At 39.9% G+C, this 13391-nt stretch overlaps 1 protein-coding gene and 1 pseudogene across 3 annotated transcripts in view; both read left to right on the forward strand.

Moving 5' to 3' along the window:
• CTNNAL1 (catenin alpha like 1) overlaps nt 1–13391 on the forward strand; it is a 70979-nt gene that overhangs the window by 14332 nt on the left and 43256 nt on the right. For all 3 annotated transcript variants that reach the window (XM_012439046.3, XM_012439047.2, XM_012439048.3), the window contains exons 2-4: nt 221–410; nt 7612–7799; nt 9557–9676. In XM_012439046.3, the coding sequence (XP_012294469.2) occupies nt 221–410; nt 7612–7799; nt 9557–9676 (498 nt within the window). The remainder of the gene's footprint in view (nt 1–220; nt 411–7611; nt 7800–9556; nt 9677–13391) is intronic.
• LOC135277462 (5.8S ribosomal RNA) lies at nt 7862–8014 on the forward strand (annotated as a pseudogene).

The following is a 13391-nucleotide window of genomic DNA, read 5'->3' on the forward strand; positions in this document are numbered from 1 at the left end:
CCCAAATAACTGCCCTCAGGTGAACTTGGAGTTGTAATTAATGGAAACATTGTCCCGAGGAATGATGTAGGATACTTTGCTGCTTGTCTCTGTTGAAACATCCCTATTGATTTAGTCTACTGAGCTATCCAGCATGCCGGGTTTAATTTTCTTTCACTTTGTGATACAGCTTTTTTAAAAAAAGTTATTGACCTAAAAGTTGCTTTTCTTTCATTTTTAGATCACCACCCTTATTAATCATAAAGATAAAACCAAAAAGTCTGATAAAACTCTGCAAGCAATTCAGCGTGTAGGACAAGCTGTCAACTTGGCAGTTGGAAGATTTGTTAAAGTAGGAGAAGCTATAGCCAATGAAAACTGGGATTTGAAAGAAGAAATAAATATTGCCTGTATTGAAGCTAAACAAGCAGGTAGGTGGATATTGATTTTGAAGACTATTCATACCACTGTTATTGCTTTGGTTATGATAAAAAATTATTGTTTTATTTTGAATGAAGATACATAGCTCTCTGGTTATGGCTGCCTCAAACGTGAAAGGCCTGGATTAGCTTCCACGAATATTGCACTTCACTTGGATCAAGTCCTAAATCTGAAACACAGGACTCCTTCATTGGTCAGAGTTAGTGATCTGCCATCCTCACCATCAGCCATTGAGATGTGAGAGAGATAGAGAAGTGGGAGCTGTGGCCCTCTATTCTCTAGGAACATATTAGTCTACTTTCCATGACATAGGAAGTGACATAAGCATTAGTATGTGCTAGTATTCTACAGCAAAAAAATCATAGTGACTTCAAACTTCATGATGGTTCACAATTCTTTATAGATGGTAGCACAGAAGGCTTTGAGAACCTACGGTGTTTTGAGGACTGCAGCTTTGTTGAAGTTGCATTTATCCATTAATTATTTCAATAAATGTTTACTGAATGTTGGTGATGTACCAGGCATTCTTTTAGGCCATAGGGAGATAGGCATGGATAAATCAGTCCAAAATCTGCCATCATGGGCCTTGCATTCTACTGAGGGAGACAGATCATAAGTGAATAAGTATATAATGTCAGGTGGTGATAGTTACCATGAAAAAAAATAAAGCAAGGTAAGAGTTAGAGGACCAATGAAGGTGCTGTTTTAGAGAGGGCAGGGTTTTTTAACTTTGGTGCTACTGACATCTTGGGCTGGATACTTCTCTGTTGTGGGGGTTGACTTGTGCATTATAGGATGTTTATCAGATCACTAGCTTCTACCTGCTAGATGCCAGAACATCCCCTCTCCTACCATGTGACAACCAGAAATAGCTCTAGACATTGCCAAATGTCCCTTGAGGGGTAAAAATGGCCCCAGTTGAGAACTCCTGGGATAGGAGATTAGGAAGACCATCTAAGGAAGGAACATTAGAACAGAGACTGCAATGAAGTGAAGGCCTGAGCTATGTGGATACTTGGAGGAAGGGCATTCCTGGCAAGGAGAAAGTGAGAATAGACAAGGACAGGAATTTTGGACTATGTTCTAAGTGTAATGAGGGGTTACTGGGAGATTTTGTGCTGGCAGTGGCATGATCTCATTTGTATTTTAAAAAGGTAACTGGTGGCTCCTTTATAGAAAATACATTTTAGGGGGTGTGAGGATGGATTCAGAGAAACCAGTTAGGAGGCTGTTGCAGTGATCCAGGTGATAGACGATGGTGACTTAGACTAGGTGATAGCATTTGAGGTAGTGAAAGGTGGCTGTGTTTCCATATATTGCCAAGGTGGAGCTGATAGAATTGGCCGATGGTTTGGATGTGGGATGTGATAGAAGAGTCAAGATAACTCCCAAGATTTGGGATATGAACAGCTGGGCAAATAGTGGTGCCAACTACTGAGATGGGCAACTCTGAGGGAGGAGCAGGTCATCAGTGGGAAGAGAGCAATTGGGATAAAACCAAGTAAATGTGGAGGGGCAGACAAGTTCATATATGATCCTGTGTGTTATATAGATGATTTCAACTATTCTGTACTAGGAGTCATTGAGAAATTTTGAGCCAGATGAAAGACATATTGTTTTGTGTTATTTTGTTTTGTTTAGATTTTTCAAGACAAGAAAATTTTACAGATGTTTTGTGTTAGACAGAATTCTCTCTGATAGTATGGAGGAAGTGAACAGATGAGGAAAGCCTGAGAGAATGTTGAGACTGAAGGCAGGGAGATTAATAGAGAAGCTTTGACGGTAAAACCAGCTATGCCAAGTCAGTGTAATAGCTCTTTAAGGAGTCGGAAGAGTACACAGAAAACTTAAGGTGGTCGAATAGGTAAAAGGAGCTTGTTGACCGAAGGAAAGGGAAGACCCTGGGTTGACTCTTGGATTTTTAGCCATTCACTGGGATAGAGAATAGGTTTTATGTAGAAAGCAGGGGGGGATATCCTTATTCTATTCATAATTTATATTTCTCCTACTTTAAAAAAGGATTTGAAAGTGCTTACAAAGTAAGAGGTAAAAAGAAATAAACCAGAAACTTTGGCAAACATTACTATTTTAATTAAGCATGAAATTTCTCTTTGTACTTCCTGGAAGGCAAGACAAAAATGTGGGAAACAAAGGGTTATATAATCTCATTGTTTGTTGAAAGGAAACAAACCAGCTTGTAAGAGGAGAGAGAGACTTTTTTTTCTGACACTAAATTATGTGTGGGTGCTTATGAAACAGACATTACATAATGGACAATTCAACAGAAAATGTAGAGATGTTCTCCATATTACTGTTTCTTTTTGCAAGAAAGCTTTGTGGTTAGAAAAAAAGAAATAAAAGAAATTACTGTTTCTTCTGACGACCATTGGTTAAAGCAGGAGTACGGTATTTTTACATGAAAGGATAACCTGAGTCCTGTGCTCCTTGTTGGTCTTGTAGCATGTCATTTGTGCTCAGTGTAAGGTGAGAGAGGAGGACGTGGTATACTGACACGGGTACCATACGCCCAGGCAGCTCCATAAACGGAGTATTTCGGAAGCCATTAGGTGTCATGAGCTCCACATGTCATCTTCCTCCTAGTGTCACTCAGGCAAGAGGATGAGAATGATGCCTTCTGGAGTTGTAAAATACAGAAGCCTTTTTTTCTCTTAACACATACAAACTTAAGACTTCATTAAATCACTCCTGAAATGTTTCTAGCCCACTCAACCCCTACGAATCATTTTCTTCTTTTGACAACAGCGTTCCTTTGAGGGAGCTAATATAAAATAGTAGATAAAGAACTGGAGCTGGCTGGGTGTGGCAGTTCACACCTGTAATCCCAACACTTTGGGAGGCCAAGGTGGGTGGATTGCTTGAGCTGTGTTTGAGACCAACCTGGGCAACATAGTGAGACCCTGTCTCTAAAAAACATAAGAAACAAAAATTAGCCAGGTGTGGGGGTCTATGCCTGCAGTCCCAGCTACTCGGGAGGCTAAGATGGGAGGATTGTTTGAGCCCAGGGAGGTTGAATTTGCAGTGAGGGGTAATGGTGCCACTGCACTCCAGCCTGGGAGATGACAGAGTGAGACCATGTCTCAAAAAAAAAAAAAAAGCAACTAGAGTTTTAGCGTCAGACTCCCTGGATTTTAATCCCAGTGCTTTTACTTGCTAGCAGGAAATATTGAGCAATCTATTAAACATTTCTAAGCCTCAGTGTTCTCATCTGTAAAATGGGACTGTGGCCAAGCACTGTGGCTATGCCTATAATCCCAGCACTTTGGGAGGCTGAGGTGAGCAGATCATGAGGTCAGGAGACCATCCTGGCTAACACGGTGAAACCCGTCTCTACTAAAAATACAAAAAATTAGCCGGGCGTGGTAGCACATGCCTGTAGTCCTAGCTACTTGGGAGACTGAGACAGGAGAATCTCTTGAACCCGGAGGCAGAGATTCCAGTAAGCCGAGATCGCGCCACTGCACTCCAGACTGGGCGACAGAGTGTGACTCCATCTCAAAAAAATAAGGCTGGGTACAGTGACTCATGTCTGTAATCCCAGCACTTTGGGAGGCCGAGGCGGGTGAATCACAAGGTCAGGAGTTAGAGACCAGCCTGGCCAACATGGCGAAACCCCGCCTCTACTAAAAATACAAAAAATTATATGGGCATGGTAGCGGGCACCTGTAATCCCAGCTACTTGGGAGGCTGAGGCAGGAGAATTGCTTGAACCCAGGAGGTGGAGGTTGCAGTGAGCTGAGATCACACCACTGCACTCCAGCCCAGGTGACAGAGTGAGATGCCATCTAAAAAAAGTAATAAAATGAAAATAAATAAATAAATAAAATGGGACTGTTAGGGTTTATAGAGGTGTTTTGATATAATGCATGTATCATTTCACACATAGTAAGTGTGCAATAAATATTACCTGTCAGTATAATAATTAATTTTTACTCTTACTTCCCTGTGTTGAACTCTTACATTATATTGTTACTTTTTACTTGGCTACCAGGCAAGGTTTATATTTATGTTTCATATGGAAGCTCAATAAGTATTTGTGTTTGATTGACCTTGGGTTTTCCTGTTAAGACATAACACTAGTAATTACATATAATAAATTAAAAATGATAACCATGAAGCTGTAAGACAGCTTTGTGACTTTTTCAGGGAACTGATTTCTGAACGGTTTACACTTTGAACAACTTTATAACGTTAAGGAAGCATTTGACCACGTTGGTGGAGCTGACCAAGTGTTACTGTCCCACATACTTACGAGTTAAATGCCTGGGATTTAGTCAGAAAAAGGAAAAGTTGAATAATGCCATATGTTCAGGCTTATATGTGGTATCTTTTGTGGTTGAGAGGTGTAGAAAAAAAATTAACATTTTCCAGAGAATCAGAAGAAACATTTTTATCCTTTTAGCTATTAATGATAGCATGTAAACTGATACTTTTCTTCCTGCCCCTTCTGTATACCTTAAGGTTAATTCTAAGCACTTTTGTTCTCTGTATATTTTGCTATCAAAACTTTGTATTAGTTACCTATTGCTGTGTAACAAATTAACCCAAACTTAGCAACTTAAAACCACAGACATTTACTATCTCACACAGTTTTTGAGGGGTACCAGTCAGGGGGCTTAACTGGGTGGCTCTGGGTCAGTGTGTCTCATGAGGTAGTGGTTAGTATGTTGACCAGGCCTCTGTACCTGAAAGCTTGACTGGACTACAGGTCTGCTTCCAGGCCCTCTCTCATGGTTGTTGGCAGGCTTCACTTCCTTGCTGGCTGTTGGCCAGAGGCCTAATTTCTTCTCTGCATAGGTGTCTCTGTAGTAAGGGCTGCTTATGACATGGCAGGTGGTTTCTCTCAGAGAGAGCAACCCAGAAAGCTGCCTCAGTCATATTAGAACCTAACCTTGGAAATGACATACCATCACTTCCACCATACCAACCCTTGTGTGATGTGGGAGGGAACAGCACAAGATTGTGAATACCAGTAGGTGAGGATCATGGGGAGCTATCTTGAAGGCTGGCTACCATAGACTTCCTCTATTGGTAGAGCTTCAGCTATTGTCATTATACACAAGACATCCAAGTCTGCATTACCAGTCCATATCTTGTGGCTTATCTTTTGTATATTCCTGTGTTATTTCAAAATCCTGTTGTCTGAAAGTAAAATTATCGTTTCCCTTCCAATGCCCTTCTGATTTTCTTTAAGCAACTTAGGTTTAAAACTTTGAAGCCATTTTTTCACTCTTTCTTTCCTTCTTATCATTGATCAGGTACTAATTTTATGTTTTCTCAGTGTCTCCCAAATCATCTTCTTAATGTTCCTATGGCTACTATGCTAGTAAAGTCCCTACTATTTCACACCCACAATTGATATGATTGCCTGGCTTTAAGTCTTTCCTTTCCATTCCATTTTATGTACTCCTACTAGACTTATTTTTCTTTCTTTCTTTCTTTTTTTCTTTGAGACAAGTCTCACTCTGCTACCCAGGCTGGAATGCAGTTGGAGCAATCTTGGCTCACTGCAACCTTCGCTTCCCAGGTCCGAGTGATTCTCTGCCTCAGGCTCCTGAGTAGCTGGGATTACAGGCCCCCGCCACCATGCCTGGCTAATTTTTGTATTTTTTTTAGTAGAAACAGGGTTTCGCCATGTTGACCAAGATGGTCTTAAATTCCTGATCTCACGTGATCCGCCCAACTTGGCCTCCCAAAGTGCTAGGATTACAGGCATTGAGGCACCGTACCTGCCAGACTGATCTTTCTAAACCTTGACTTATATCATGTTTCACCCTGTGTCCTCTCCATTAAGATTCTAATACTTTTTACCCAAGATACTTAAGCCTGTGAGCTGACACATTATTGTGTGTATGTAATAGAATTGACAGGAGGGCTTTTGTAAGAAAATCATTACATTATGCACACAGGTATATTTAGGACTTTAAAAAATGATCTTGAACACTATAAGTTGGTTAAAGGTTTATTTTTTTTTTTTTTTTTTTTTTTTTGAGACGGAGTCTCGCTCTTGTTACCCAGGCTGGAGTGCAATGGCGCGATCTCGGCTCACCGCAACCTCCGCCTCCTGGGTTCAGGCAATTCTCCTGCCTCAGCCTCCTGAGTAGCTGGGATTACAGGCACGCGCCACCGTGCCCAGCTAATTTTTTTTTTTGTATTAATAGAGACGGGGTTTCACAATGTTGACCGGGATGGTCTCGATCTCTCGACCTCGTGATCCACCCGCCTCGGCCTCCCAAAGTGCTGGGATTACAGGCTTGAGCCACCGCGCCCGGCCAAGGTTTATTTTAAAACTCTGTTTAACAAGTATGGAGGTTTAAAGAATATTATATCCTGGTTCTTCTTTGAGGAGGCAAACACTTGTATTGTTTTATTAGTAGATAATTGCCATTACAGAAATCAAAAGTTTTGATAGCAACAGTGAAGAAGATAATTTTTCTAGAGGATTGGGAGTTCAATTAATAGAATGGTTTGTGCCAGGCTTCATAAGAAGTTTATATAAATTCAAACCGCAGCCTGAATGAGGGCCAGCCTGTGGTTTGAATTCTCAGGAGCGAGGCTCTTGTTTACTTTCCCCACCCAGAGTCCAGGCTGACAGATAGATGAACTTCCTTATTGTTTCTTTTTGCCTGTTGACAGTTCTTTCCAGGCCCCCTTTGTATTGAAGATGTCATCCCTTGGGGCCCAAAGCCCTATCTTTCTTCTCTCCTTGAGGATCCCTGAAAACCGAAGCCCCTTCAGCTTGTGGAGATCAGCAGTGACCCTTGACTTCTCCCCGGCCTGGCCCCAGCCTAAACCTTGGCACCTGCTTACTGCTCTGGTTTTAGGTATTTGGTTTTTGACTCCTGGGACTTTTCTTACAGTCTTGCAGGGCAAGAGGCTTTTAGATTGTGTAGTTTGCATTACCACTGGAAACAAAAATTATGATGTTTTTCAAAATGAGCGAGGGCAAAATTTGTCACAGTTCTTAAGAATGTGATATTATTTTCTGGTTAGAAAGCTTCGTATGATAACCCCTACAATCATTAAGATGAAACCATTTCTTGTTCCTGAAGTAGGACTCCAAAGCTGAGTTTCTCCTCATTGTGCCTTACCTTCAAGGTTAGAGAAAAGTCTAGATTTGAATTTGTGTGTCTTACTGCCAGTTTAACTTTACCCCCTTGCCTTTCTTGTTAGGAGAAACAATTGCAGCACTTACAGACATAACCAACTTGAACCATGTGGAATCTGATGGCCAGATCACAATTTTTACAGACAAAACAGGAGTTATAAAGGCTGCAAGATTACTTCTTTCTTCAGTGACAAAGGTGTTGTTGCTGGCAGACCGAGTAGTCATTAAACAGATAATAACATCAAGAAATAAGGTACTTACCTTTCTGGTGTTGCTATATTTTTGTCTTTCTATGTTGTTCAAAGTGCATTTTATGATTCTTAGCGGTAGATCACTTGGCTCATGCACTGATGAAGAATGCAGCTAGCTGTGAGAATTAATATGAATTGGAGGACACATTGATCATCTACTCGTTGAATGCACTTGTGGCCCTAGGTTCCTCCCGGGGCTATGCCTGTCTGAGTATCACATTACAAAAAGAAAAAATAAAGTTCTTTTTAGGTTAATTGTAAGTAATTTGGCAATGCTTATCTATTATAATTGTTTATAATTTTGTCTATAAAGTAGTGTTTCTTCTATATGTGTAATTCTTAAATGATGGGTATACTGTGCCTAAACTTTTGAATGCAAGTCATGTCTCTTCTTAGAAAATCATTTTCTACTTGTTGAGGCTTATCGTTAAAAGCTTTAAATGTGTCCAACAGTTGGAAAGAAAAGGCGAGCACCGTGATGATATATGTAGCAGAAACCTAGTTGATAAAAATGCTGAATTCTTCAGTACTTTTTTTTCCCTCCCAAATCAGAGACTAACAATATATAATTTAAGACACAGTTAACTCAGTGGAAATAATAATTATCCACAACTACAAAATTTCTGTATGCAGAGTCCCTAAATGTTACTGAATAATGTCAAAACTTACAGAATGGATTTAAACTCTTCCAGTCCAGAAGTTAATCTCTCAGGTGATAGTCATGCTTCTTGATCATCTGGGAATCTAGGGTATGTACCTTCGTTCTCTGGATAATTCCCTAGGCAAACAGGAGGACGGTTGGCCAGGGAAGGGGTTATCCTAATAGGATTTGAGGATAAAACCACCTGATGAGTGTTGAATGAATCAGAATTGGAGAGGTGGATCTGGCAGCACTAGAGAAATAGAAACAACCTTCCTCTCTTTGAAAGATGGAGGTTCTGCACAGTGGTGGCAATGTGCCTTATCTGTGTTAGGCGCCTGAACTTCCTGAGTTGCCAGGGCAGATTAACGTGCCAAATATTCATCATATTCTCATTAAAAATAAGTCAACACAGGATATCTATGTTTTTTTTAACCTGTCTTGTTCTGACTAAAACAATCTAGTATTGTTATTTTAAAGAAAAGTATTTGAAAATATGTTTCACATCTATTTACTTTCTTACATCGAGAAAACACATAACATTTTAGTTATTGGCTCTACCACAGATTCACACTCTTTATTCACCCCTGATGGCCCATTCCTGACTGAGCCAGACTATTTTCCTACTCTTAGAGTCCCATACCTCCCTTTCAACTCCTTACTTTGCAGATGATGAGGTTCCTGCTGCATTCCTGAGAATGGTAGCGTTCCTGTCATCCTGGTGCACTGAGCCTTAAAGCTTGCTGTCTTTCATCTTCACCCCTTCCCAGTTCTCTGAATATTTGATTACTGTAGTCCTGCCCATTCCCACCTTCTAGACTTGGCTACAGAAATGATCTCTTCCTTTGTATATTTAGTAATTTCTTTTATTCTTTTTCCTTTTCCTTTTCAAGTAACTCCAAATCTCATCCTATAAACAAATCATTCCCCTAATAATTCTGTGTCTTGAATCTACTTCTACTTCTCTGAACATCTCCTTCTCTGTCTTCAGTCTGACTCCTCCTTCTCAGTTTTCAGCTAGAATTCAGAATTTTTATTTTTATTTTTTCTGCTCAGCCTTGACAATCTCAGTCTGTTTCATAGCTATCACCCAATAATGAAATATTCTCTGTTTTGCAGGTTCTTGCAACTATGGAAAGACTGGAGAAAGTGACTAGCTTTCAAGAATTTGTCCAAATATTCAGTCAATTTGGAAATGAAATGGTGGAGTTTGCACATCTAAGTGGAGATAGACAAAATGTATGTATTCACCACATTTTACAGTTTTCAGATAAATACATGCTTTTTAGTTTAGATGGAGGTTTGATCTTTAGGATCATTTGGATTGGTTTCTTTGCTTATTATATCTATAGCCTTGGTCTTGAAAGCCTTTCATAAATAAGCTAGGATAAAATAAGTAGATCTATATGTCTTTTTTTGTACATGTATAACAGTTAATTTTGTTCCCACCTCACACACTGGGAAAGGTCATACTTGCCTTCAGGGATCAACTCAAGTACTTCCTCTTTTTATTTCTTTTTATTTGGTTACTTCGTCTTTTATGAAGCTTTCCATTTGATTCCTCTACCAGGGCTCAGACACATAAAATTGAGCCATCATATGTATTCTTACAGTGTCTTGTTAGATATCTGTTGTTCTTACCATATTAGATTAATAGTAATAAGCCAAGCCATTATTTATTAGCACTGCCTATGTGTTAGGTACTTAACATACATGATCTCATTTAATTCTCGAAACATCCCTATGAGATAGGTGTTATTACTACTGTTTTATGTATAAAGAAACTAAATCTGAGACAAAGATAAACTTTCCCAAGGTCACTATGCCGGCAGATTGAACTCAGCTATATCTCATTCTAAAGCCTGTAGTTCTCAAACTACAACATGATATTAGGGTTGTTTTGTTTTGTTTTGTTTCGTTTCTGATGTGGAGTCTTGCTCTATCACCTGGGCTGGAGTGTAGTGTCTCGATCTTGGCTCACTGCAACCTCTGCCTCCTGGGTTCAAGTGATTCTCCTTCCTCAGCCTTCCAAGTAGCTAGGACTACAAGCATGTGCCACCACACCTGGCTAACTTTCTGTGTTTTTAGTAGAGATGGGGTTTTACCATGTTGGCCAGGGTGGTCTCAAACTCCTAATCTCAGGTGATCTGCCTGCCTCAGCCTCCCAAAGAGCTGAGATTACAGGCATGAGCTACCACGCCCAGCCAATATTAGTTCTTTATGGGTCTGTTCCCCAATTCAGACAATAAGTTCCTCAGTTTTGGGAGACAGAAGATCATATTATATCCAGGATTGATTTTTCCTTGTTGGGGTATTTGTGTAGGAGTCTGTCTTGTCGGCAGGTTAAATATATATAATAATTGACCATTTCTTGAGATGCTTCTGGGTATAGTCCCATGGGCTATTCTCTCAGTTTTTGATGTGAACTTTCCAGACTGCAGCTGGAGTTGAAAGATGAGTATTGGTCTGGAAAGTGGCAGGCTAAATAATGGCACTGGTTTCTAATACTAATGATGTTTCTGTAGGTAGATACCTTATTGTTTCATTTTCTGTCTGCCGGTATTGTTCTTTATAAAACAAATTTTCTTTCTTTTCCTTCTCTTTTTCTTTCTCTTAGTCTTCCTTCTTCTCTTCATTCTCCCCAATGAAAATTATTAGCTTGAGTATTTTTATAATAATAATAGCTTATCATCTAGCATTTTCTTGACCACTTGAGCAAGCGTGCTATGATTCATAGGTTCTAAAGCCACCATCCTTCAGTTATGCTTCCTGCAGGATCCTCCTCAGCCTCCGTACGTAACTGAAAAACTTTCACCACCATTTTGATTTGTAGTTAGAAATTTGGCATGGAGAGCATTTTGTTTTTCTCAATTCTTGTAATATTGTGATCCAAACATTTAAAAACTTTTGGCAGAAGAGGTATCTATTTTAAAAAATTTAGCTCATTAGATGTGGGACCCCAGAAACTTACTGGCATCCTTTTTATCATCTTTGTGTTTGATAAGTGCTACTCCTGGGTCATTTTTATGGGATATGCATCCAGGGTTCAAATGCCTTCTCCCTTAGAATAGTCCGAATATCCTGCAAATAGCTATAGGTCAGGGGCATTCTCAGTTTTCTCAGCAAATATTCGTCAGCTGCTTACTGTTAACCAAATACTACACTAGGTGTTGGGGATTCAACAATAAATACAAGAGACAAAAACCTCTGCACTCATGGAGGTTATGTTTTAGTAGGGATGGGAGGAGATAGACAATAAAACAGAAACATGCATGGTATGTTCAAAGAACACAAAGACCAGTGGATGGATCAAAGTGAGCAAAGGGGAAGGGTAAGAAGATGAAATCAGAGAGATAGTAGGCGGGCCAAACTGTGTAAGGACTTTGGCTTTAAGTAAAATGGAGAGCCATTGGAGGTTTTGAGTAGGAGAATGACATTTTCTGACTTACATGTTAACAGTATCACTCTAGCTGTCATGTTGAGAATAGTTTGCATGGAGGCAAGGGCAGAGGCAGGGAGACCACCCAAGAGGCTATTACAGTAATCTATTGAGAGATGATCATGACCTGGGCCAAGGTGTAGAAAGTGGCAGTGGTGAGGCCAGGCATGGTGGCTTATGCCTGTAATCCCAGCACTTTGGGAGGCTAAGGTGTGCAGATCATCTGAGGTCAGGAGTTTGAGACCAGCCTGGCCATCAGGGCGAAACCCCGTCTCTTCTAAAAATACAGAAATTTGCTGGGTGTGGTGGTGCACGCCTGTAATTCCAGCTACTCAGGAGGCTGAGGCATGAGAATTGCTTGAGCCCAGGAAGCAGAGGCTGCAGTGAGCCGAGATCACACTACTGTACTCGAGCCTGGGCAAGGAAGGGAGACAGACTCTGTCTCAAAAAGAAAAAAAAGTAACAGTGGTGATAGCCTTACCCAAGCCTGGGAAAAACTTTTGGAGGTATTGGGATGCTTCACTTAGTGCTTCATAGACCATCTGGATTTTATGGACACCTCTGTTTTGTCCTGTGGACCAGCCCTTTCCAGGTTGGGATGCCATCTTTTTCTGTCACTTGTTATCACTCAGCATACAGCATTTGATGTCATATGTGGCTTATAAGTGTTATGTATAACATATACACTTGACGCATTGTCAGCTAGACCCACAGGTGGTTTTGAAAGGAGTCCTGTCCAAAATGTTAAAGACAAGAGGAATGTGTGGAAAATGTAGACGCAGCCTCAACCTTTATTTGATAGGTACCCGTGATGGATGATACTCACATATAGGATATAGTTCTTTGGGATGTGATCTGCATTAGCTTTGGGATTATATGCACTTTGTCATACACTATTTGTAATTCCATCTCTATCTGTTATTAAATTTATATTGGGATGCAAGTGAGTGAGAGTGACATTATTGTAGGACTAACTTCTGAATCCATCCTAATTTATTCAAGCAAATTTACTTTCAAAGGCAAATCATTCTCAAGCTTTAGGTTTTTCTTATTTGTAAGAAAGGGCTTTTAACCTAACTTATAAATAAAAAAGACTAATATGACAGGGAAAAATTTTATGTTATTCAAATTTCAACGTCCGTAAGTAAAGTTTTATTGGAACACAGCCGTTCTTATTTATTTGTGTATTGTCTATGTTTGCTTTCACACTACAATGGCAGAATTGAGTAGCTGTGATGGAGACCATATAGCTCAGAAGGCCTAAAATGTTTATCTGGGCTTTAATTCAAAGTGTTGCCCACCACTGATTTAGATGTAATAACCAAATTATTAAGAGTATTTTGTTATAGATTTGATCAGCAAACTTCGGATACCTCATATAATAGCACACATTCTATTGAGGGCTCTGTGAGGAGAAGCTACCCCAGACCAAAAAAAAATTCAGTACACAGTACTTTCTTAAGTGTTCCTAATCAATCTTGTTGGGGAAAATTATCTACCCAAGAAACATCTTAA

This window comes from Aotus nancymaae, unplaced genomic scaffold, assembly GCF_030222135.1.
Source record: "Aotus nancymaae isolate 86718 unplaced genomic scaffold, 86718_ANA_hifiasm-v0.15.2.pri h1tg000003l, whole genome shotgun sequence".
Lineage (NCBI taxonomy): Eukaryota > Metazoa > Chordata > Mammalia > Primates > Aotidae > Aotus > Aotus nancymaae.